Source organism: Pezoporus wallicus, unplaced genomic scaffold (assembly GCF_028554395.1).
Source record: "Pezoporus wallicus isolate ANWC-B61680 ecotype Strahan unplaced genomic scaffold, APGP_CSIRO_Pwel_v1 contig_9772, whole genome shotgun sequence".
In the NCBI taxonomy this organism is placed as follows: domain Eukaryota; kingdom Metazoa; phylum Chordata; class Aves; order Psittaciformes; family Psittacidae; genus Pezoporus; species Pezoporus wallicus.
This window is the reverse complement of record NW_026637538.1, coordinates 288515-312744: the sequence shown is the minus strand read 5'-3', so window position 1 is coordinate 312744 and position 24230 is coordinate 288515. Positions and strand designations below refer to the sequence as shown.

The window sequence follows — 24230 nt, the reverse complement described above, 5'->3', positions numbered from 1 at the left end:
AGGGGGCTGTTATGGGGGTCCCTGCCCTATACGGGGTTGTTATGGGGGTCCTGCCCCATAGGGGTTGTTATGGGGGTCCCTGCCCCATAGGGGTTGTTATGGGGGTCCCTGCCCTATAGGGGGCTGTTATGGGGGTCCTGCCCCATAGGGGCTGTTATGGGGGTCCCTGCCCCATAGGGGGTTGTTAAGGGGGTCCCTGCCCTATAGGGGGCTGTTATGGGGGTCCTGCCCCATAGGGGGTTGTCATGGGGGTCCTGCCCCATAGGGGTTGTTATGGGGGTCCCTGCCCTATACGGGGTTGTTATGGGGGTCCCTGCCCTATAGGGGGCTGTTATGGGGGTCCTGCCCCATAGGGGTTGTTATGGGGGTCCCTGCCCCATAGGGGTTGTTATGGGGGTCCCTGCCCTATAGGGGGCTGTTATGGGGGTCCTGCCCCATAGGGGTTGTTATGGGGGTCCCTGCCCCATAGGGGTTGTTATGGGGGTCCCTGCCCTATAGGGGGCTGTTATGGGGGTCCTGCCCCATAGGGGTTGTTATGGGGTTCCCTGCCCCATAGGGGGTTGTTAAGGGGGTCACTGCCCTATAGGGGTTGTCATGGGGGTCCCTGCCCCATAGGGGTTGTTATGGGGGTCCTGCCCCATAGGGGTTGTTATGGGGGTCCCTGCCCCATAGGGGTTGTTATGGGGTCCTGCCCCATAGGGGGTTGTTATGGGGGTCCTGCCCTATAGGGGGTTATTATGGGGGTCCCTGCCCCATAGGGGTTGTTATGGGGGTCCCTGCCCTATAGGGGTTGTTATGGGGGTCCCTGCCCCATAGGGGTTGTTATGGGGGTCCCTGCCCCATAGGGGTTGTTATGGGGGTCCCTGCCCTATAGGGGTTGTTATGGGGGTCCCTGCCCCATAGGGGTTGTCATGGGGGTCCCTGCCCCATAGGGGTTGTTATGGGGGTCCTGCCCTATAGGGGGTTGTTATGGGGGTCCCTGCCCCATAGGGGTTGTTATGGGGGTCCCTGCCCCATAGGGTGCTGTTATGGGGGTCCTGCCCCATAGGGGTTGTTATGGGGGTCCCTGCCCCATAGGGTGCTGTTATGGGGGTCCCTGCCCCATAGGGGTTGTTATGGGGGTCCCTGCCCCATAGGGGTTGTTATGGGGGTCCCTGCCCCATAGGGTGCTGTTATGGGGGTCCCTGCCCCATAGCGGGGTTGGCCCCACCCGGGGCGGGTCCCGCAGGCCCGGACCTGCCCCGTCCAACGCCCGTCATTAGCGGCGGGGCCGGAGCCGCCCCAAGCGCAGCGCTCGGAGTTTCACATCACACCCAGCGCGGGGGGGAGGGGCCGAAACCCAACCCCCCCCCGACCCCCCCCGACCCCCCCGGGGGCGCCCCCAAACCCCAGCCCCCCCCCTGGACCCCCCCGGACCCTGTCTGCAATGAAGAACCCGCACCGAGGGCATCCGGATGGGGGGGGGGGGGGCATGGGTCATTGGGAGCCCCCAAGGGGGGTGCTGGGGGTCCTTCCCCTGCTGGTGGGCACCGGGTGGGTGACCCCGATGGGGAGGGGTTGGGGGGGGTCGATGGGGCGGGGTGGGGCTGGGTCAGCTCCTGGCGCGTCGGTGCCCTATAGAGGGTGCTGTGCAGTTATGGAGGCCGGGGAGCATGGGGTGGAGGGATGGAGCAGCAAGGGATGGATGGGTGGATGATGGATGGATGATGGATGGATGGATGATTGATGGATGATTGATGGATGATGGATGGATGATGGATGGATGATGGATGGATGATGGATGGATGGACGGATGTAGGGATGATGGGTGGAGGGATGATGGAGGGATGATGGATGGATGATTGATGGATGATTGATGGATGATTGATGGATGATGGATGGATGATGGATGGATGGACGGATGTAGGGATGATGGGTGGAGGGATGATGGAGGGATGATGGGTGAAGGGATGATGGATGGATGATGATGGATGGATGGATGATGGATGGATGGATGGATGAATGATTGATGGATGATAATAGATGGATGATGGATGAATGATGGATGGATGGATGATGGATGGATGGATGATGGGTGGATGGATGATGGATGGAGAAATGGATGGATGATGGATGGATGGATGGATGGATGGATGGATGATGGATGGATGGATGGATGGATGGATGATGGATGGATGATGGATGGATGGATGGATGGATGGATGATGGATGGATGGATGATGGGTGGATGGATGATGGATGGATGGATGGATGGATGGATGGATGACAAATGATGGATACTGGATGGATGATGATGGATGGATGATAGATGGACAAAGAGACAAATACTGCCTGCAGAAACTTGAGTGAGCTTCTTACCCAGCACCCAAAGTCTTCCTCCTCCATGTCACCCTGATCCATGTCTGGATGTCCTGTGTTACCCTGATCCAAGTCTGGATGTCCCATGTCACCCTGATCCAGGTCTGGATGTCCCATGTTACCCTGATCCATGTCTGGATGTCCCATGTTACCCTGATCCATGTCTGGATGTCCCATGTTACCCTGATCCATGTCTGGATGTCCCATGTCACCCTGATCCATGTCTGGATGTCCCGTGTCACCCTGATCCAAGTCTGGATGTCCTGTGTCACCCTGATCCATGTCTGGATGTCCCATGTTACCCTGATCCATGTCTGGATGTCCCATGTTACCCTGATCCAGGTCTGGATGTCCCGTGTCACCCAGATCCCTGTTCCCTGCTGCTCCCTCTGGCTCTCATTGGGCTGTGGCAGCCGTGGGAGCCGCCCGGCTCCTGCCGCTCCCGCTTTGATCCCGCCGGGATCCTCCCCGTTCCCTTTGCTCCACAGTTCCCAGCCCTGCAATTCCCTGCCCAGGAATTCCCAGCATCTCCGTACCTTGTTCTGTACTTGGGCACGGGCCCAGCATATCCCAGTGGTCCCCATCCCACGGGCACAGGGATTGCCGGGGCCCATGGACATCCTGGACCCACATTCCCTCTTCCCACCCCTCCTTGTCCCATCCAAGAGCTCTCAGATTCCTTCCTCTCCTTCTTTGCCTGTGGGACCCTAACCCTGACCCTAACCCTAACCCTAACCCTAACCCTAACCCTAACCCTAACCCTAACCCTAACCCTAACCCTGACCCTAACCCTAACCCTAACCCTGACCCTAACCCTAACCCTAACCCTAACCCTAACCCTAACCCTAACCCTAACCCTAACCCTAACCCTGACCCTAACCCTAACCCTAACCCTGACCCTAACCCTAACCCTAACCCTAACCCTAACCCTGACCCTAACCCTAACCCTAACCCTGACCCTAACCCTAACCCTAACCCTAACCCTAACCCTGACCCTAACCCTGACCCTAACCCTAACCCTAACCCAGCCCATGGTGCCCACCATCAGCTTCTAAAGCTTTCCAGGCTCTGCAATACTCCCAGTTCAAACTGGGTCTGAAGGGAAGGGGCTTCTTCCCTGTGAGCCACAGTGAGAGGTGCTGAGCACCATCAGCTCCCGGTAGGATAAACCCCAGCCTCCAGGCCTGGTGGAGATGGCCACATCCTGCCATAGAATCCTGGAATGGGTTGAAGGGACCTTAAAGCCCATCTATAGGGAGAGGAGATTCCCCTTGGGATGTGCGTGGGGAGCTCCTGGGCCTGCTCGGGGTGTCCATGTCCTCAGGGATGGAGCCTGAAAGCTGGGAGTGATCCAATGGGAGATGTCGCCCGCATTCCCGAGCTGCTCTCCAAGAGGAGGACGTTGGGAAAGACCGGATCCACGTCAGGAGAGAGGAGCTGCCGGGATTCCAGCTCTCCTCATGGGGGAGGCAAGGTGGGCCCAGGTCATCCCATGGGATCTGCCTCCCATCCCCACCCCATGGCTCTGGGAGGAAGGGTGTCTCCATGGCGCGCATCCCACTCCGGGATGCTCTTCCCAAGGCTTTGCCGTGGCCGTGGCATTCCATCCCAGTGCTGATGGGTGATGGTGGCCAACACGGGATCCCCGGGGTCATCCCCATCACCGGTGCTTTATCCCTATGCACCAAAGGGTCATCCCCATCACCGGTGCACCAAACACCATGGCGAGTGCTGGAGCACCCAAGATGCTCATCCCATGGGACAGGGTTTGGGAAGGAGATCCTGCATCCCAGTGAGGTTTTCCCACTGCACATGGTGGGGCAGGACCCCATTGGATGCAGCAGGACCCCCTTGGGTGCAGCAGGACCCCATTGAATGCAGCAGGACCCCCTTGGGTGCAGAATAACCCCACTGGGTGCAACAGGAACCCACTGGGTGCAGAAGGACCCCATTGGATGCAGTAGGACCCCATTGGATGCAGTAGGACCCCACTGGGTGCAGCAGGACCCCATTGGATGCAGCAGGACCCCACTGGGTGCAGCAGGACCCCATTGGGTGCAGCAGGACCCCTTTGGGTGCAGCAGAACCCCCTTGGATGCAGCAGGACCCCCTTGGAGGCAGCAGGACCCCATTGGATGCAGCAGGACCCCACTAGGTGCAGCAGGACCCCATTGGGTGCAGCAGGACCCCTTTGGGTGCAGCAGAACCCCCTTGGATGCAGCAGGACCCCCTTGGAGGCAGCAGGACCCCATTGGATGCAGCAGGACCCCACTAGGTGCAGCAGGAACCCCTTGGGTGCAGCAGGACCCCCATGGATGCAGCAGGACTCCCTCGGGTGCAGAAGAACCCCACTGGGTGCAGCAGGACCCCATTGGATGCAGCAGGACCCCACTGGGTGCAGCAGGACCCCATTGGATGCAGCAGGACCCCTTTGGGTGCAGCAGAACCCCACTGGGTGCAACAGGAACCCACTGGGTGCAGAAGGACCCCATTGGATGCAGTAGGACCCCACTGGGTGCAGCAGGACCCCATTGGGTGCAGCAGGACCCCATTGGGTGCAGCAGGACCCCTTTGGGTGCAGCAGAACCCCCTTGGACGCAGCAGGACCCCCTTGGAGGCAGCAGGACCCCATTGGATGCAGCAGGACCCCACTAGGTGCAGCAGGAACCCCTTGGGTGCAGCAGGACCTCCATGGATGCAGCAGGGCCCTTTGCCGGCCCCGCAGCTGATCCAGGGAGCCAGGATGGGTGCCAGGAGCCGATGGGAACTCCCGGGGCTCCGCGCTCTGCTCCGACAGGTTCCGTGGGTTCTGAGCCGGTTGCGTCAGGCTGGGCCGATGCAGCCTCCACCTCGCAGCCCAGGTGGGATCCCGCTGCTTCCACGTCCCCTCCGTGAGCCGGGAATGCCCCAGCCTTCCCAGGTGGGAAACCCTGCGAGATTCCCGCTTCCCTGCAATGGGAATGCTGCAGCTCAAGGGATGCCCCCGAGGTTCAGCAGGAGGAGAGAGGCACCAGGCCCGTATTTGTGTGTCTGCAGGAGGCAAACCCAGTGGGAATGGGGCTGGCTCCTCCAACCTCTCCCTGGAGCATCTCCAGTAGGGATAACAACGACGCTGGTTGATGGCTGCTGCAGCCTCAGCTTCTGCTTTGGGGTTTCAAGGGTGGGAGAAGGGGGAAGCTCCAGACACGTCCATCGCTAACATAGGAGTTAAAGGGAGCAATGGAGCGCTGTGCCCCTGCCAAGTGGCTCCTCCAGTGCCTGGCAGGGAGCCTGTGGCTGGACCCCCTTCAGGGATGATCCCAACAACGCCGGGAACGCTTCCAGGGACCGGGACTTGCCCTCATGGCCATGGGGCTGAGCTCCTCAGGCTGGGGATGGCCTCTGCACCCTGCTGAAGGTCCCTGCAGACCCAGAGGGCTCTGCAGTGATTTAAAACCTTCTTCAAAGCCTTTCCAAGCCCTTTTTTTAAGGGGCACAAACCTGATTTTAGAGCCCAGCCAAGGGCCAACGCTTCCCGGTTGTGCCCCAACCCCGATCAGCGCGATTGGGAAACCACCTTTTGGGTCGGGATTGGGTGAACCAAGGCCCTGCCATGAGCTCAGCCCAAAGGGACCTGCCGGAACAAGGGTCTCCTCCAGGCTGGGACGTGTCGAGGTGCTTGAGGTGCTTTGTCACTGCTCAAGGAAGGCCGGTGACGGGTTGACAGCTCCGTTGTGGGAGCGTGGCTCGGAGGCTCCAACACCAACAAGAGCGTTGTTTTCTTAGCTCTCGAGGGAGTGTTTTGAGGCAGGTCACGGTGGTGGCAAAGGGAGGAGGGAACCCTTCCGAGCCCTAGAACAATGGCTGGAATTAGAGCCCAAGGACACGTCTCCACTCCCCTGACACGCGGCCAACTCTCGCAGAGCATAAAAAGGGGGGGATCGGGCGCTGTACCCGCAGAACTCGCCTCCGTTCGCCTCCCACCCTGTGCTCTTGGCTCCACACGGGTTGGCCCTCGGGGAACCCTCGCCATGTCTCGCCAGTCCTGTGGCCTGGGCAAAGGGTTCAGCTCCAGCTCCGCTTGCTTCGGAGGCAGGAGCAAGGTCACGTTCAGCTCCGCATCCCGAGGAGGATGCCGGGGGCCCGGCAACGCCGGCGGCTTCAGCAGCAGGAGCCTCTTCGCCTTAGGGGGCAATAGGAGCGCCTCTGTCGGAGGGTTTGGGGGTGTCTGCAGAGGGTTCGGGGCTGGTGGCCAAGGAGGCTTTGGTTATGGTTATGGGGCTGGGCCAGTGTTTGGCGGTGGGGCTGGAGGAGGCTTCGGCGGTGGCTTGGGTGGCTTTGGTGGAGGCTTTGGTGGTGGCTTTGGTGGCGGGTTCGACAGTGGGATGGGGGGCCAAGGCTTCCCCGCCTGCCCGCCGGGAGGCATCAGGGAGGTGACCATCAACCAGAGCCTGCTGGCCCCGCTCAACCTCGAGATCGACCCCGAGATCCAGAAGGTGCGGACGCAGGAGCGCGAGGAGATCAAGCAGCTCAACAACAAATTCGCTTCCTTCATCGACAAGGTGAGAGCGGGGGGCCCACCATGGGGATGAGCCCCTCCAACCGCACCAGGAACGGCCAGGCCTTGCTCCAAACACCCCAAAGACCCCCTGCAGGCAGAGCTGGGGGCTGGAGAAGCGGCTTTCCCAAGATATGGAGGACCCCAGGGATAGGATCCTTGGTGCTAAGCGCTGGGACCACGCAGAGCATCCTCAGAGGAGTCTTTGCTGATGGACTCTGTCCATCGTGGGCTGAAGGACTTTGAGGGTTTTGACCTGTTTTGAAGGAGAAGATGCCAAAAGGATGAAGTTCATCGTGTTTAGACACCATGAGATAGGGGAGGGGAGGTGACCCACCTTCAACCTCAGGCTGGAGCTGTGGTCCTACCTTTGTGGGGGGCAGCGTGGAGCTTAGGGGGAATAGAATCATAGCTTGGTTTGGGTTGGAAAGGACCTTAGGATTATCTAGCTTATGGCCATGGGCAGGGACAGCCCCCACTGGGTCAGGCTCATTAAATGGGACAAAAATATGGAAAACATAGGGAAGAAAAGGTGATAAAAAGATGTTTTTGGGAACAGCCTGACCCCTTTTCCACCCCGCAATCGTTTAGGTCCGGTTCCTCGAGCAGCAGAACCGGGTCCTGGACACCAAGTGGAAGCTCCTGCAGGAGCAGGGCAGCCCAGGAACAGGGAGCAAGAACCTCGACCCCTACTTTGAGACCTACATCAATGGGTTGAGGAGGCAGCTGGACACCCTGTCCAGCGAGAAGAGCCAGCTGGAGCTAGAGCTGAAGAGCTTCCAGGACATGGTGGAAGACTACAAGACCAAGTGTGTCCCCAGGGGTCACGGTTGGGCTGTTTGGTGGGGGTGAGGTAGAGTTAAAACCTGCCTTGAAACAGTCAGAATCAGGAGAATTGGCAACTTCTCCCTGGTTTCAATGGTTGGAAGGCATCAAAGGGCCCGGGGAGCCTTCACCAACCCGGTTTTGACGATGGGTGGAGGTTTCTCCAGGTATTTCTCAATGTCTGTTGTTGCTTTGTGCTCGAGCAGAGTCCTCTGCTCTTTGTCCTCCCCACTGCAGAATCCACACTATTATGGTTTAATGAATTAATGAGATCAGTTGCTAAATCCGGCTGTAATTTCCTCCCGGATTTCCTCAGGGATTCCTTCCCATAATATCCCTCATGGTTGGAAGCTTAGGGCTTTCCTTGGGAGGATGCTGCTGGGTTCAAAGACAGACGAAGATGATTTTCCTGCTTTTATTTCTGTACTGGGAAAGCAAGAACAAAGCCTGGAGAGATGCAACCACCGAAGGGGTTACAGAGCAGGGTGGGGAAGCAGGTCTGGGACCCACCCGGATCAAGCAGATCCTTCCCTCTATTGAGGTTCTAGGTTGACCTTTGCCTGTTTTGGAGCATCTCCACCACTCAACACCCTGCAGCAATGACCTGCCCCAAGGAGCAGTTGGGAATGGCCCGTGCTGAGGACTTGAAGGTCCTTGGGTCTTGTGGAAGGAGCTGCAGTGACTCAGTTTGGGCAGGGGTAGGGCATTGGAGGTGGCGGGAGCTGGGAGGAAGGTGAAGGCCATCAATCTCTTCGTGGCAGCTCTATTCCTGCTGCGCTCCTTAGACTGAGGCCAAGAGCATCCGAGTGCCAGCAGCGGGCAGGGCCAAAGCACCCGAGATCCTATCTCCTTCCTCCCAACCAACAGGTACGAGGAGGAAATAAACAAGAGGACAGCGGCCGAGAACGACTTTGTGGTCCTCAAAAAGGTAAAGTCCTTTAGTTCTGCACACCCAGACACAGCCTGGGCCACGGGGTGTCTTGCTTCCCCCAGGACCATGAGACGTGGGTGCCATAGGGCTCCCTTTGTGCCTCGGGCAGGTTTTCACTTCCCATCTCTGCTGCAGGACGTGGACACAGTCTACATGACCAAGGTGGAGCTCCAGGCGAAGCTGGATTCTCTGGCAGACGAGATCAACTTCTTGAAGTACCTCTACGACGTGGTACGTGGTGCAGAGGCACTGGAGGGGGATGCTCCACGAATGGAGCAGGGTTGTGGCACCGTAAGGGATTGATGGGCTGAAGCCAGGTCTGGTGTGAACGGCAGGAGCTGTCTGAGATGCAGAAGACCGTTTCCGACACCTCCGTGGTTCTCACCATGGACAACAACCGAAACCTGGACCTGGACAGCATCATCGCGGAGGTCAAAGCGCAGTACGAGGAGATCGCCAACAGGAGCCGAATGGAGGCCGAGTCCTGGTACCAGAGCAAGGTGAATGAGCCACACGTTGCTTGTGATCCCCACGTGCCAGGAGGTGGTCACTCAGACCATGGGGGTTTGATGGTGCTGCTCTGGCCAGCCTGGGGCACACGTGGGAGACCTCATGGTGGACCTCATGTGCTCCTCTCCATGTCCCCACCAGTACGAAGAGCTTCAGGCCACCGCAGGCAAACACGGGGACAGCCTGAAGGACTCCAAGGCCGAGATCTCCGAGCTCAACCGCGTCATCCAGAGGATCCGCTCCGAGATCGAGAGCGTGAAGAAACAGGTCAGGGTTGCACTGGGTTGAGTGGGTGTGAGTGCCTGGTCCTGCCCTGCAGAGCTGCCCTGAAAGCAAACAGGCTGAAAGAGTCATCGCAAGCAGGGAGGAACCTGCTGAGCCTGTGCCCAGCTGAGCACAAGGCATCTGGGCATTCATCTCCAACCAGTTCCCAGGCTCCTCACGTCCTCACATCCGTGTTCCTGCCCCTCTCACCCTCACATCCATGTTCTGCCCCTCTCTCACATCCATGTCCTGCCCCTCTCTCACATCCATGTTCTGCCCCTCTCTCACATCCATGCTCTGCCCCTCTCACCCTCACATCCATGTTCCTGCCCCTCTCATCCTCACAGCCATGTTCTGCCCCTCTCTCACATCCATGTCCTGCCCCTCTCATCCTCACATCCATGTCCTGCCCCTCTCACCCTCACATCCATGTTCCTGCTCCTCTCATCCTCACATCCCTGTTCTGCCCCTCTCATCCTCACATCCATGTTCCTGCCCCTCTCATCCTCACATCCATGTCCTGCCCCTCTCACCCTCACATCCATGTTCTGCCCCTCTCATCCTCACATCCATGTCCTGCCCCTCTCATCCTCACATCCATGTCCTGCCCCTCTCACCCTCACATCCATGGTCCTGCTCCTCTCATCCTCACATCCCTGTTCTGCCCCTCTCATCCTCACATCCATGTTCCTGCCCCTCTCATCCTCACATCCATGTCCTGCCCCTCTCACCCTCACATCCATGTTCTGCCCCTCTCATCCTCACATCCATGTCCTGCCCCTCTCATCCTCACATCCATGTCCTGCCCCTCTCACCCTCACATCCATGGTCCTGCTCCTCTCATCCTCACATCCATGTCCTGCCCCTCTCATACTCACATCCATGTCCTGCCCCTCTCACCCTCACATCCATGTTCTGCCCCTCTCATCCTCACATCCACTTCCCTGCCCCTCTCATCCTCACATCCCTGTTCTGCCCCTCTCATCCTCACATCCATGTTCTGCCCCTCTCATCCTCACATCCACTTCCCTGCCCCTCTCATCCTCACATCCCTGTTCTGCCCCTCTCATCCTCACATCCATGTTCCTGCTCCTCTCATCCTCACATCCATGTCCTGCCCCTCTCACCCTCACATCCATGTTCTGCCCCTCTCATCCTCACATCCATGTCCTGCCCCTCTCATCCTCACATCCATGTCCTGCCCCTCTCACCCTCACATCCATGGTCCTGCTCCTCTCATCCTCACATCCATGTCCTGCCCCTCTCATCCTCACATCCATGTTCTGCCCCCCTCACCCTCACATCCATGTTCTGCCCCTCTCATCCTCACATCCATGTTCCTGCTCCTCTCACCCTCACATTCATGTCCTGCCCCTCTCATCCTCACATCCCTGTTCTGCCCCTCTCATCCTCACATCCCTGTTCTGCCCCTCTCATCCTCACATCCCTGTTCTGCCCCTCTCATCCTCACATCCACTTCCCTGCCCCTCTCATCCTCACATCCACTTCCCTGCCCCTCTCATCCTCACATCCCTGTTCTGCCCCTCTCATCCTCACATCCATGTTCCTGCTCCTCTCATCCTCACATCCCTGTTCTGCCCCTCTCATCCTCACATCCCTGTTCTGCCCCTCTCATCCTCACATCCCTGTTCTGCCCCTCTCACCCTCACATCCCTGTTCTGCCCCTCTCATCCTCACATCCATGTCCTGCCCCTCTCACCCTCACATCCACTTCCCTGCCCCTCTCATCCTCACATCCACTTCCCTGCCCCTCTCACCCTCACATCCATGTTCTGCCCCTCTCTCACATCCATGTCCTGCCCCTCTCATCCTCACATCCATGTCCTGCCCCTCTCACCCTCACATCCATGTTCCTGCTCCTCTCATCCTCACATCCCTGTTCTGCCCCTCTCATCCTCACATCCATGTCCTGCCCCTCTCATCCTCACATCCATGTCCTGCCCCTCTCACCCTCACATCCATGGTCCTGCTCCTCTCATCCTCACAACCCTGTTCTGCCCCTCTCATCCTCACATCCATGTTCCTGCCCCTCTCATCCTCACATCCATGTCCTGCCCCTCTCACCCTCACATCCATGTTCTGCCCCTCTCATCCTCACATCCATGTCCTGCCCCTCTCATCCTCACATCCATGTCCTGCCCCTCTCACCCTCACATCCATGGTCCTGCTCCTCTCATCCTCACATCCATGTCCTGCCCCTCTCATACTCACATCCATGTCCTGCCCCTCTCACCCTCACATCCATGTTCTGCCCCTCTCATCCTCACATCCACTTCCCTGCCCCTCTCATCCTCACATCCCTGTTCTGCCCCTCTCATCCTCACATCCATGTTCCTGCTCCTCTCATCCTCACATCCATGTCCTGCCCCTCTCACCCTCACATCCATGTTCTGCCCCTCTCATCCTCACATCCATGTCCTGCCCCTCTCATCCTCACATCCATGTCCTGCCCCTCTCACCCTCACATCCATGGTCCTGCTCCTCTCATCCTCACATCCATGTCCTGCCCCTCTCATACTCACATCCATGTTCTGCCCCTCTCTCACATCCATGTCCTGCCCCTCTCATCCTCACATCCATGTTCTGCCCCCCTCACCCTCACATCCATGTTCTGCCCCTCTCATCCTCACATCCATGTTCCTGCTCCTCTCACCCTCACATTCATGTCCTGCCCCTCTCATCCTCACATCCCTGTTCTGCCCCTCTCATCCTCACATCCACTTCCCTGCCCCTCTCATCCTCACATCCACTTCCCTGCCCCTCTCATCCTCACATCCCTGTTCTGCCCCTCTCATCCTCACATCCCTGTTCTGCCCCTCTCATCCTCACATCCACTTCCCTGCCCCTCTCATCCTCACATCCACTTCCCTGCCCCTCTCATCCTCACATCCCTGTTCTGCCCCTCTCATCCTCACATCCATGTTCCTGCTCCTCTCATCCTCACATCCCTGTTCTGCCCCTCTCATCCTCACATCCCTGTTCTGCCCCTCTCACCCTCACATCCCTGTTCTGCCCCTCTCATCCTCACATCCATGTCCTGCCCCTCTCACCCTCACATCCACTTCCCTGCCCCTCTCATCCTCACATCCACTTCCCTGCCCCTCTCACCCTCACATCCATGTTCCTGCCCCTCTCATCCTCACATCCACATCCCTGCCCCTCTCTCACATCCACATCTCTCCCTGCAGTGTGAGTCCCTGCAGAGCTCCATCGCGGATGCTGAGCAGCGCGGCGAGGTGGCCCTCAAGGATGCCAGGACCAAGATGACCGACCTGGAGACAGCCCTGCAGAAGGCCAAGTCAGACCTGGCCCGGCAGCTCCGGGATTACCAGGAGCTCATGAACGTCAAACTGGCCCTGGATGTGGAGATTGCGACCTACAGGAAGCTGCTGGAGGGAGAAGAGTGCAGGTAAGTGGGGACGCAGCCAGAGCTCGGCTGTATCCTACTGAGCCAATGGGAAGAGTGCGGCACATCCCATCTCCTGCAGGAAACCATCAGCCGTGGGCAGATGGACCGAGCCTGGCTCCACGGAGCTGGACTGAAGCTGATGCTCCATCTCTTTTCCTTGCAGGATGTCTGGGGAGTGCCAGAGCAACGTGAGCATCTGTAAGTAGCATTCCCATGGGAGCGCAATGGGCTGGGATCGATGCTCCAAACCCTCATGGTGGCATCAGAGGTAACCTCGTGCCTTCTGCTCCTCTCCGCAGCCGTGGTGGGAGGCGGCAGCAGCTCCATGGGAGGTGGATTCGGCAGCAGCGGGATGTGCCTTGGAGGAGGAGGAGGAGGAGGAGGAATGGGATTCGGTGCTGGAAGCGGGAGAGGCGGCTGCAACGTCGGCTTCGGGGGAGGATTCGGTGCTGGGGGGGGATTCGGATGCGGAGGGGGGGCAGGATTCTGCTCTATGGGAGGAGGAGCTAACTCGGTGGTGGTGGGGTCTGGGGCCACCATCCTGAAGAAGAGCACCAGCTCCACGTCCGTCAGCCGGAGGTTCTAGGAAAGCAGCTTCCCCCAAACCCCCGTCCCCAGCACCCAGAGGAGAAAGGAAGCAAATTGCACGATGACCATCACCCCTTCCCCTCATGGCCAAGGTGGTGGCCACCTCCTTCACTGCACACCACAGCACCGGGCTGCACGGGGCAGTGGGATGCATCCAGCTGATGACCAGGGGCTTGGGGGGCTTGGGAGCATCTCATTGCTCCCCTCGAGGCACCGCGAAGCTGCTGCTCATGGGGTGCTGAGGAGCAGAACCTGTTCACCAGCCCCATTGGGGTAAGGCTGTGAAGCATCAGGAGGCACCAAGCAGCGATGGGTGGAGGGACCGGCCCGTGCACTGCTTGGACTTGACTCGTGTCAAGGTCTTGCCCTGGATCCAGACATGGTGCAATGGGAACCGGCGCTGCTCATCACCCAGGGCTCGAGCTCCGAAACGGCTTCCTCATGGGGACTGCTCCCACCTGAACGCTCGGGGTTGGCTTTTCCTCAGCAAGATTCCAGCTCTTTCCCCCCGTGTTCCTCAGGAGCTGGGTTTTGAGCAGGGTTTTGCCTTCTCTCTGTGCTCATGGGAACCATCGTGCTTGTTTGTTTAAGCCTTTCTCCTCTGGCATGAGGCCCACCCCAATAAACACCAGAGGCAGTCACCCTGTGTGGTTTTCTCTCTGACCAAGGAGTTTCGTGTTGCAACAAGACTCCTCTTCTGCTCAGCCCTGACAGTGAAACCTGCCTTTCTCTTGCCCTTTGAGGTGTGCATTTAAAGGAGCCGAAGCGAGCGCGTAACCCCAGAGCCATGGGCGGGAGGGTGAAGGGGGTCTCACAGGGGTGAAGGGCGTTGGGGTGGCTGGAGAAGAGAAGGGGTGCATGGAGACCTCAGAGCAGCTTCCAGTGTCTGAAGGGGGCTACAAGGATGCTGGAGAGGGACCTGCATCAGGGGCTGGAGCGATGGGACAAGGGGTGATGGGTTCAGACTGGAACAGGGGGAGTTCAGGTTGGAGATAAGGGAGAAGTTCTTCCCTGTGAGGGTGCTGGGACACTGGGATGGGTTCAATGGAGAAGGTTTGGATGCACCATCCCATCAAGGCCGGGTTGGACACAGCAGCTCGGAGCAAGCTGCTCCAGTGGAAGGGGTCCCTGCCCATGGGAACTGGGCGAGCTTTGAGGTCCTTTCCAACCCAAACCATTCCATAGTTCTTTGATTCTATGTCCTGGTTGAACCCGGATGCTCGTCTCCATCCTTCTGCTGGGTGTCCTGCAGGACAGAGGCTGTTGCCCTCAGAGCAGACTTTGGGACTCACCTGATGTCAGGAGATCATTCCCTTCCCCTTTCCCTCCTTAAGCCTTATTCTGGTTCATTCTGGCCACCTCAGTGTATTCCCAAGCCAGTTTATCCCAGCCTCCAAGCACACCATTGACTTCCCTATCCTACAAGGCGGTCCCATGTAGGTGCCCACGGAGCTTGCACAGCCTGAAGTGCTTTTGGAGCATCCTATAAGGGACGGTGTGCGAGAGGGAAGGATGATCCTCACCTCCCCAGCTAATTCCAAGCTAATTCCTCAGTGTCCATGATGCTGGAGCCAGCCCTGCAGCTTTTGCTGCTGTTTGGACAGGCCGCTGATCCGCGGGTTGCTTTTAAAGCATCTCCAAAGGCAACTGGGACCATGGGAAGAGCAAGACCTCAACTCCCCCCTGCTTCTGCACAAGCATAGACTATAGGTGACGATCTGCACATTTAGAGCCCCAAAACCTCTTGGTGTGGTTTGACCTCTTGCTCAGGAGACCTTGAGTCACATCCCTGGTCAACCGCAGACTCGCTCCGCGATCCGGGGTGACTCACTCCATTTATCCCAAGCTCCGTTCCCTGCCGGTAAGCGCTGGAGACTGCGGAATGTCACAACGCTGCCAGCAAAGGCGAGTCCCTACTTGGATGGGGTTTGGGCAATGGTTGAGTGTTCCAGCGGGTTGGAAAGGGACCTGAGATGGCGTTGACTGAAGAGACTGCTCCTTCCCGCAGAGCCACCCCATTGCTGCTGCCGCTGCGTAAACTCACCTCCAGCCAAGGGCTCCTGAGAGCAGGGCAGGGAGATGAGGAGAGCTCAAAGGCTTCTGGATGGCTGCAAACGAATCCAGGCACCGAGCCCCTCTTTGCTTCCTGGTCCTATGGCTGCAGCAGCAACGCGGGGGAATTCTGCTGGGCCGGATGGGAATGGGCCAGGATTCTGCCTTGTGTTGGAAGGGGGGAAATGTGACCTGAAATAGGGTTGGTTTCGTCTGCTCATGTTTTAAAGGCTTCTTCTGAAGCACTTGGATGGCAAGTAGCTTATGGGAAGTGTGGGAATAAATGCTTGGCTTTGCTCTTCCCCCCCCATATTCTCCCTTCCATGGTTCAAGTTCAGTGCACGCTGATCAACATTAAGGCTGCTGAAAGGAGCCTTTTCCACCTCGTTTTCAAGGCCTGAGCAGCTTTTCCTGTGTTCCTGCCTGCTTATTTGCGTAGAACCATGGACTGGGCTGAGTTGAAGGGACCTTAGAGCTCCTCCAGCTCCAATGCAGCTCCAGGGACCCCTTCCACTGGAGCAGGGTGCTCCAAGCCCCTGTGTCCAACCTGGCCTTGAGCACTGCCAGGGATGGGGCAGCCACAGCTTCTCTGGGCACCCTGTGCCAGCGCCTCAGCACCCTCACAGGGAAGAGCTTCTGCCTTAGAGCTCAGCTCAGTCTCCCCTTGGGCAGGTTCAAGCCATTCCCCCTGGCCTGTCCCTACAGGCCCTTGTCCCAGGCCCCTCTCCAGGTTTCCTGCAGCCCCTTTTCCATAGACTCACAGAACAATTTGGGTTACAAAAGCCCTTTAAAGATCATTTTGCTTCACTGGGGCTCTGGGTACAGCGACGCCGTGTGAGAATCCTGCAGCCTAAAGCTGCCTCTTGCGTTTGCACCGGGTGATGCTGTCGATAGCCAAATCCCACTTTGATTTCCCAAACTTGGCTGCTGTGGCCGTGACTCAACGAACACGAACACGTTATCTCACCACGCGGGGCTCCGGCGTCGCGATGGCTTCACCCTGCTCCTCCCAACCAGGGCCATGGAACCGTCCTCATCAGCTCTTCCCACCCCCGGGGAAGAGAAAAACCAACAAAAAACACCCCAGAAAGTTAAAACTCATAAAAAAAAAAACAAAAAAAAACACCTCAGAAAAGTTAAAAAACACTTAAAAACCTCTAGAAAAGTTAAAAAACATCAAAACCCCCCTAAAAAACACAACTTCATGCTTGCTAACACCGAAGGCAGCAAGAATTGTCCAATGCGTGTGTCTACATCCACGGTTGTACCTACAGCAGCTACAACCCCACAGCACCCTCCTGCACCCTGAGGTCTTGCCAGTGATTTGCCTCTCCTCTGGATGGGAGAGGAGCTGGATGGACGCTGTTGGCTTTCACCCCAAGGGGGGACCAGGCGTTTGTTGGGTGCTGTTTGAGGCTGTGCTTCAGAACCTCCCAGGCTGGGCAGGCAACTGTAGCATTTAGGGGTCTTGTTGGACACCAATGAGCTCTATGGGACCTCCTCAGCCACCATGGTCATTGTCCATGTGTGTATTTATTGTCTACAACCCACGATGTGCAACCACCAAGCCCCTGCCCACCCCATCCCTTCGGTCCCACATTGACATCTTATTATATATAGATGTATTTATCCCTATTTATCCCCCTGATGTGCTTCCCTGTGTGCTCATGGACCCACACTGGTGCTGAGGAAGGTGGTGGCATGAGCAGGGGTATGGGGGCAGTTGCTTCCCAATGGAGATGCCGGTTTATCTGCACGTCCCGGGTCCCTCAGCACTGCTGCAGTTGGGTGTCTGGGTGGTATTTTTAGAGGTATTTAAACATCAGAAGATACCAGAGTTGCTGGTGTGGATTTTCAAGCTGTGTTTAATTGCTGGTGTCGGGAACTCCTGGGAATGTTGCTAGAGAGCTGCCAGCGCAGTTGGGTGCCTCAACAGTCATAAAGATCATGGAACCATGGAATGCTTTGGGTTGAAGGGATCTTAAAGCTCATCCAGCTCCAACCTGGACCCCTTCCACTGGAGCAGGGTGCTCCAAACCCCTGTGTCCCACGTGGCCTTGAACACTGCCAGGGATGGGGCAGCCACAGCTTCTCTGGGCACCCTGTGCCAGCGCCTCAGCACCCTCACAGGGAAGAGCTTCTGCCCCAGAGCTCATCTCAGTCTCCCCCTGGGCAGGTTAAAGCCATTCCCCTTGGCCTGTCCCTACAGGCCCTTGTCCAAAGCCCCTCTGCAGGTTCCCCGCAGCCCCTTGAGGCCCTGGAAGCCTGTCAGAAGGCCTTTAAAAGGCTGAAAACTCATAAATGAAAGGAATTCCTCAGTTTTGAAGCAGGACACAAAGTGCCCTTTGACAAACAGCCTTTCCCAGCCACGCGGGTGAGCGCAGGAGGGCTCAGAGGCTTGGTTCAGTTCAGCTCAGGAGCTATCCCAGGACGGCAGCAAACCTGGAGCGCTCTAAGCTCCTAAAGCCTGGTGCCTGCTTTTGATTGTGCTCACAAAGGGAAACCTGCCCCTGCTCCTCAGGGCTCAGCACAGACACGTGTGTGTTTGCCAAGGAGGCATCTGCATATCACCCCCAAAGACAGCCAGGAGCCCCAAAGCACCCGTGTCCTCCAGTGCAAGGGCTTGCGCCCTCCGTTCTCCTCATCTCCATGGGTCTACAGACGGGTTGAGCTCTCCTCCACCCTCTGCCTACATAATCGCATGCAAATAGCTAAAGGCTTCCTTCTGGCTTTGGCATGCCTCCTCCTCAGTGTCTGCTCTCAGAGCCGTGTGTCCGTCCGCACTTCCCACTGGAGCAGCGGGATTGCCCGTGTCTTCTCTGGCTCTTCTCGTGGCATTGCAGCCTTTGGAAAGTCCTGAAGGGATTTGTCACGGTGCTGGGAATGGCTTGGCAGGAGGACTCCGGGACTCTCAATGAGAGTTTGGTCCGAGAGTGAATGAATTCCCAGTGCCAACCACTGCTCCCAGTGCTAACCATTGCTCCCAGTGCCGGCCACTGCTCCCAGGGCCAGCCATTGCTCCCAGTGCAAACCATTCCTCCCAGTGCCAACCATTGCTCCCAGTGCTAACCATTGCTCCCAGTGTTAACCATTGCTCCCAGTGCAAACCATTCCTCCCAGTGCCAACCATTGCTCCCAGTGCTAACCATTGCTCCCAGTGTTAACCATTGCTCCCAGTGCAAACCATTCCTCCCAGTGCCAACCATTGCTCCCAGTGCTAACCATTGCTCCCAGTGCAAACCATTCCTCCCAGTGCCAACCATTGCTCCCAGTGCCAACCATTGCTCCCAGTGCCAGCCATTGCTCCCAGTGCCAGCCACTGCTCCCAGTGCCAGCCATTGCTCCCAGTGCCTCCTTTCTGGTCAGGTTTTATTTATCGGGAAGACACGGAGCCTCATCAAAATGCAATTTGCTAAACCCCGGCTCTGGATTGAGAAACTGCTTCTCCAAGCCAAAGGCAATTTTCCATGTAAAGAGAAGACGAAGGGTGTGACACAGGCGTGTTTTGGGAGTTGTGAAAGCCAGGCTCCAACTTGGCATGGAGCTGCAGCGTGCGATGCCATGGGGCTTTGGAGGGAGAGATAAACACCAGCAGAGAGACAACCACAATGGATGAAAGGTGAAGCGAGACGACCGGTGTGCCGTATGGAGACTGTTACGGCAGCACGGGAGCGGGGGGCTCGTTAGTCATGGAGAGCTCCCATCCAGGTTCTATCTCCTCTAATTTTGCCCTGCACTACAGGGCGTGTTTCTGGGTAGGGTCAATGTTGGGCAAATTGAAGATGGAAATCTGTAAACCACGCCACGCTGATGAAGACAGGACCTGTCTCCTCCTTCACGCCCATGCAAACCCAGCCCACCTCCAGGAGCAGATAAAAGAGAGCACCCACTGCCCTCCAGCCAGAGGGACCTACTTCCCTTCTCCTTGCACTCACCGCCTTGCAGCGCGACTCCATTCGTCTTCCCATCTTCTTGGTTTTGACTCCGCTCGGAAGAACCGGCCATGTCTCGGCAGTCTGTCTGCAGAAGCTTTGGAGGAGGGAGCAGAAGGGGCTACAGCTCTTGCTCTGCCATCGGTGGTGGCTTTGGAGGAGGTGGCGGCAGAAGCAGGAGCAGCTACAGCTCATTCTCTATGTCCAGGGGATACGGAGGTGGTGGCCGTTGTGGAGGGTTTAGCAGCAGGAGCCTCCACAACATAGGTGGCAGTGGAAGGATCTCCATGGGTGGATGCTACGGTGGTGGAGGATACGGAGGCAGAATGGGTGGCTTCGGTGGAGGCTACGGAGGAAGTCTAGGCAGCTTTGGTGGAGGCATGGGTGGCTTTGGAGGAATGTGTGGTGGCGGAGGAATGGGTGGCTATGGCGGAGGCATGGGTGGTTATGGTGGAGGAATGGGCGGTGGAGGAATGGGTGGCTTTGGTGGCCCAGGCTTCGGCATGCCAGGCTTTGGTGGCCCCGGTAGAGGTGGCCCTGGGATCCAGCCGGTGCAGGTTGACTCAAGCCTCCTGCAGCCGGTCCATGTTGAGATCGATCCCCAAATCCAGCAAGTGAAAAACCAGGAGAAGGAGCAGATCAAGACTCTTAACAATCAGTTTGCCTCCTTCATTGACAAGGTGAGAGGGTGGGATCGTGCCCAATGAAGGACCAAGGCTGGGAGGATCCCTGAATCCTGCAGAACTGAATCCCAGCGGGCTGAGGGGCTTGAGCAGAGGCTTTTTATGAAGTTCTGCTGGGGAAGAGATGAGAATCTCTGGATCTCTCTTCCATAGGAGATCAAAGCTGTGTCTCCAGGGCTTTAATCTAGCCTGTTGCACCAGGCTCCACTAATAGGCTGCTCTCGCAAGCAGGCTCAACGCCTCCAAACATCTGCAGGTTTCAGGCACAACTTCTCCCTCCTGCAACATTCTCTTTCCAAACACCCTCCCATGGAAGCCTCCAGTGATACCACTCTTCCCCTCCTTGTTTTCAAATAACCAGGCTTTCCTATCTAGACTTGAACCCCAATGTTTCGACCCAGCTCCTTTGACTTGCACATGACTTGGGAATTCCCTCCTTTCCTCAATGTTTAGGCAATAATAGACATTCAGAGTACAAACTAGTCCATGTTGTCCCATCATCACGTGAAGGAGAATCATTTTACGTGGTGAAAGAGGTGCCTCAGCCACTGCTCCCCATGTGATGGTGGATACTGAATGTCTTTGGCTTTCAGGTCCGCTTCCTGGAGCAACAGAACAAGGTCCTGGCCACCAAATGGGAGCTGCTCCAGCAGCAAGGACCATCAGGGCCGAGGAAGAACCTCGACAGCATCTTCGAAAACTACATCCAGAACCTGAGGAGGCAGCTGGATTCCATCCTGGCACAGAGGGGGCAGCTCGAGTCGGAGCTGCAGAACATGCAGCAGTACGTGGAGGAGTACAAGACCAAGTAAGTGCCGGGGCAGAGAGCAGCTCAAGCAGCTTGGCAGCCCCTTCTCTTCACCCAGATCCTCCTTACGGCTCTTGTGGGCACGGTGCCTTCGGTCTGTTCTGTTGTTTCTTCCTGTGCCTTGTTTAGCGTGGCCTCGGGCAGGAGAATTCAGGAAACTCAACTTGTGTTTTTACTCTCCGTAGGTATGAGGAAGAGATCAACCGGCGCACCAGTGCCGAGAACGAGTTTGTGGTGCTTAAGAAGGTGAATCACACACTACAAAGGGATGGTTTGGACATGGGGCTTCATGGTGCTTGGATGGGCTCCATCCCGAGCCTGTGGAGCTGCAGGATCCGTGGGCTGATGTTTGAAGTCTTTGTTTTTAATTTGCATGGCTGAGTAACACCATCGCAGCTCTCACCCGCAGCACAGGCTGTAATTTCCATGATCCCAAAGGATTTCCAAGAGGAAATGAAACTATTGTCTGTGATCTTTCCTTTAGGATGTGGACAGTGCCTACATGACTAAAGTAGAGTTGGAAGCCAAGGTGGGAGCTCTGACAGATGAAATCAACTTCCTGAGGTGCATGTATGAGGAGGTAAGAGCTTCCCCTACCCATGAGCTGGCTGCAGGTGCAGTGTGGTGGCCAAAGACACTGGGGTGGGACTGGGTGTCCATTGGATTTGGTCTGCAGAGGCTGCTTGGAGCTGCTGCTCCTCTGTGCCCTCCTCAGATGCTCAGGCTGACTGCTGTCTTGGTTGTAGGAGCTGGCTCAGATGCAGACCATCAGCCGGGACCTGTCCGTGGTGGTGTCCATGGACAACAGCCGGCACCTGGACCTGGACAGCATCATCGAGGAGGTCAGACGCCAGTATGAACAGATCGCCCAGAGCAGCAGAGCTGAAGCTGAGGCTTGGTACCAAAGCCAGGTGAGATGGGAGCAGGTCGGGAGCCTGGGTTACGGTGAGGGCTGGCAGGTCATTGATGACAATGGGAGACATCTCCTCAAGCTCATGGTGCTGGAGCTCGTGCAAGGAAGCCTCAAGAGGAACCGTGTTGCTCTTGAGGGATGTGACTCACTGTTTTCAGCTGGTTTCAGCCCCACTTTGGTGCACGGTACAAGCCTCTCAATAAAGATGGCCAAAAATGTACCTTAACTAGAAAACGTGTGCCCAAAGCAGCTCTTTGTAAGCCAAGGGTGCTTCTTAGTGTCACTAAGATCTACTTCATAGTTCAAACCCCAGAACTGAGTCTCAGAAGCATCTTCTACATCAATCTGGGCATCCATGACCAATGTGATAGGTCCTTGTGGCAGCACAAGAGCTATGGAACTGCTGGCAAACCTCGCGTAGGCATCATTTGTGCGTCACTGATGGGTTGCTTTGTCTCTGTGCCACCAGTACGAGCAGTTGCAGAGCACTGCTGGAAGGCACGGGGACAGCCTCCGCAACACCAAGATTGAGATCCAGGAGCTGACCAGGAACGTGCAGAGGCTGCGGGCGGAGATTGAGAGCATCAAGAAGCAGGTAGGGGCTCCTCAGCATCATAGCGGGTGATGGCAGCGGGTTGGACCACAAATGACCATGTGTGGGGTAGAAACGGCTTCTTCAAGCACCCCTTGTTCTCTTCATGTAGATGTTCCCTGTCTTTGTATTCCCTTGATTTCTCCACTTGGGTTTGAGGGTTGATCACAACCAACTGAGAAAGTGCCTGTTTCCTTCCTCAGAACCAGCATCTTCAGGCAGCAATTGCTGAGGCCGAAGAGCGGGGTGAGATGGCCCTGAAGGACGCCAGGATAAAACTGGAGGAGCTGGAATCTGCTCTGCAGAAGGACAAGGAGGAGCTGGCTCGCTTGCTGAAGGAGTACCAGGAGCTGCTCAACATCAAGATCGCGCTGGACGTTGAGATTGCCATGTACAGGAAGCTGCTGGAGGGAGAGGAGAACAGGTAAACCCATGGCCTCTGAGGGATGTTAGGGCAGTGCCTAGGACCTGTAGTTAGGGTCCATGCTGGACACCTTGAGCTTTGACGCTAACGGTGTCATCTCAAACCAGCTCTTTGGGTGAGACTGGGTAGATGGGGCAATGGCATTGGTTGATATTTTGGGTGCTCAGGACCAACCGTAGCCATATCCTGCTCACTGCGTGGGGCGAAGCTGCCACTTCATCTCTGTTACACGAACCTCAAATCCGGAAGAACCTCGTTATAAAGAGGAAGTTTCCAACCATTCACTGCGGTGGCACCAACGTTGCTGCTAAGGATGAAACAGCAAAATGGTTCGAAGGTGAAAAGAGAGTTCTCACTTTAACAGTGCCTCTTCTACCTCTTTCCCTCCCAGGCTGTGCAACGACGGCATGTCCAACGTCAATGTCTGTAAGTACCTGCCCTGCTTTCCTTCTGGCGATGGAGCCTGCCCATGGACAACGTGTGTGTAACCCCTGCTTCTCTTGCAGCTGTGATAGGCAGGACCACCATCACCGGCGGCAGAGGAGGAATGGGAAGCGGCTTCGGAGGAGGAATGGGAATGGGAGGAGGGATGGGAATGGGAATGGGAGGCGGAGCCGGAGGTAGCTTCGGCGGCGGCAGCTGCGGCATGGGAGGAGGGATGCTCGTGGGCGGCGGCGGCTTCTCCTCCGGCAGCGGGAGGATGTGCGGCTCCGGCGGGGGCAGCTTCAGCTCCGGGGGGGGCTCGTCCTCCGTGCGGAGATGTGTCACCACCACCTCGGTCAAGTCGTCAGGAGTGAGGTTCTGAGCCCCGCGCCGCGCCGGCAAAGGAAAGCGGCGTCTCCCCCGCTCCCCCGGCAGCAGCCCAGCCTCCCCGCAGCCAGCCCCGGGCTCCGGCAGCCACACGGACTGGGTCCCTCGCCTGTGCCACCGCCATCCGGCTCCTCCGGCCGGGCCGGGCCCTGCGGGGAGCCCCGTGATGGAGCCACCCCCGGGCAAAGGAAGGTCCCCGCTGGGCACCCGGCCCGGAGGAGCGGGGGCTCTGCCCGTGCAAGCGTGTATAAAGCTCCTCTGTGCTCCTCTTCCTCCACGGCCGTGGCCCCCCGGGTGCTTCTGCATGTGCTGCATCCACCGCTTCCATTCACCAGCCTTTGGGACAAGCTGTGGCTTGCATTCCCCTTGTCCTTGCTGACCCGGTCACAGCGCTCGCACACACGTGGACTTTTCCTCAGGAGAACAAAGCTTGTTCCCGATGCCTTGTGACATGGAGCGAGATGTGCTGCCCCCTTCCTCTCCTGTCTGCGGTCAGCCCTCCTTCCCAATAAATTGCATAGAACATTCATGATGCCTTCGTGTTGTTGCGTTGGAAGCCTCTTCTAGGCAAGG

The 24230-nt window shown here is 57.4% G+C and overlaps 2 protein-coding genes across 2 annotated transcripts; both read left to right on the top strand.

The window, feature by feature from the left end:
- Positions 1-6323: 6323 nt before the first annotated feature.
- On the top strand, positions 6324-12859 carry LOC130597464 (keratin, type II cytoskeletal 5-like). Its single transcript, XM_057406017.1, has 7 exons — positions 6324-6899; positions 7487-7704; positions 8588-8648; positions 8787-8882; positions 8987-9151; positions 9303-9428; positions 12635-12859. The coding sequence occupies exons 1-7, from the start codon at positions 6369-6371 to the stop codon at positions 12857-12859; spliced, it is 1422 nt and encodes a 473-aa protein (XP_057262000.1). The 5' UTR covers positions 6324-6368.
- Positions 12860-19498: 6639 nt separating this feature from the next.
- LOC130597463 (keratin, type II cytoskeletal 6C-like) lies at positions 19499-23786 on the top strand. Its single transcript, XM_057406015.1, has 9 exons — positions 19499-20107; positions 20704-20918; positions 21104-21164; positions 21403-21498; positions 21665-21829; positions 22301-22426; positions 22627-22847; positions 23239-23273; positions 23354-23786. The coding sequence occupies exons 1-9, from the start codon at positions 19499-19501 to the stop codon at positions 23650-23652; spliced, it is 1827 nt and encodes a 608-aa protein (XP_057261998.1). The 3' UTR covers positions 23653-23786.
- Positions 23787-24230: the final 444 nt, after the last annotated feature.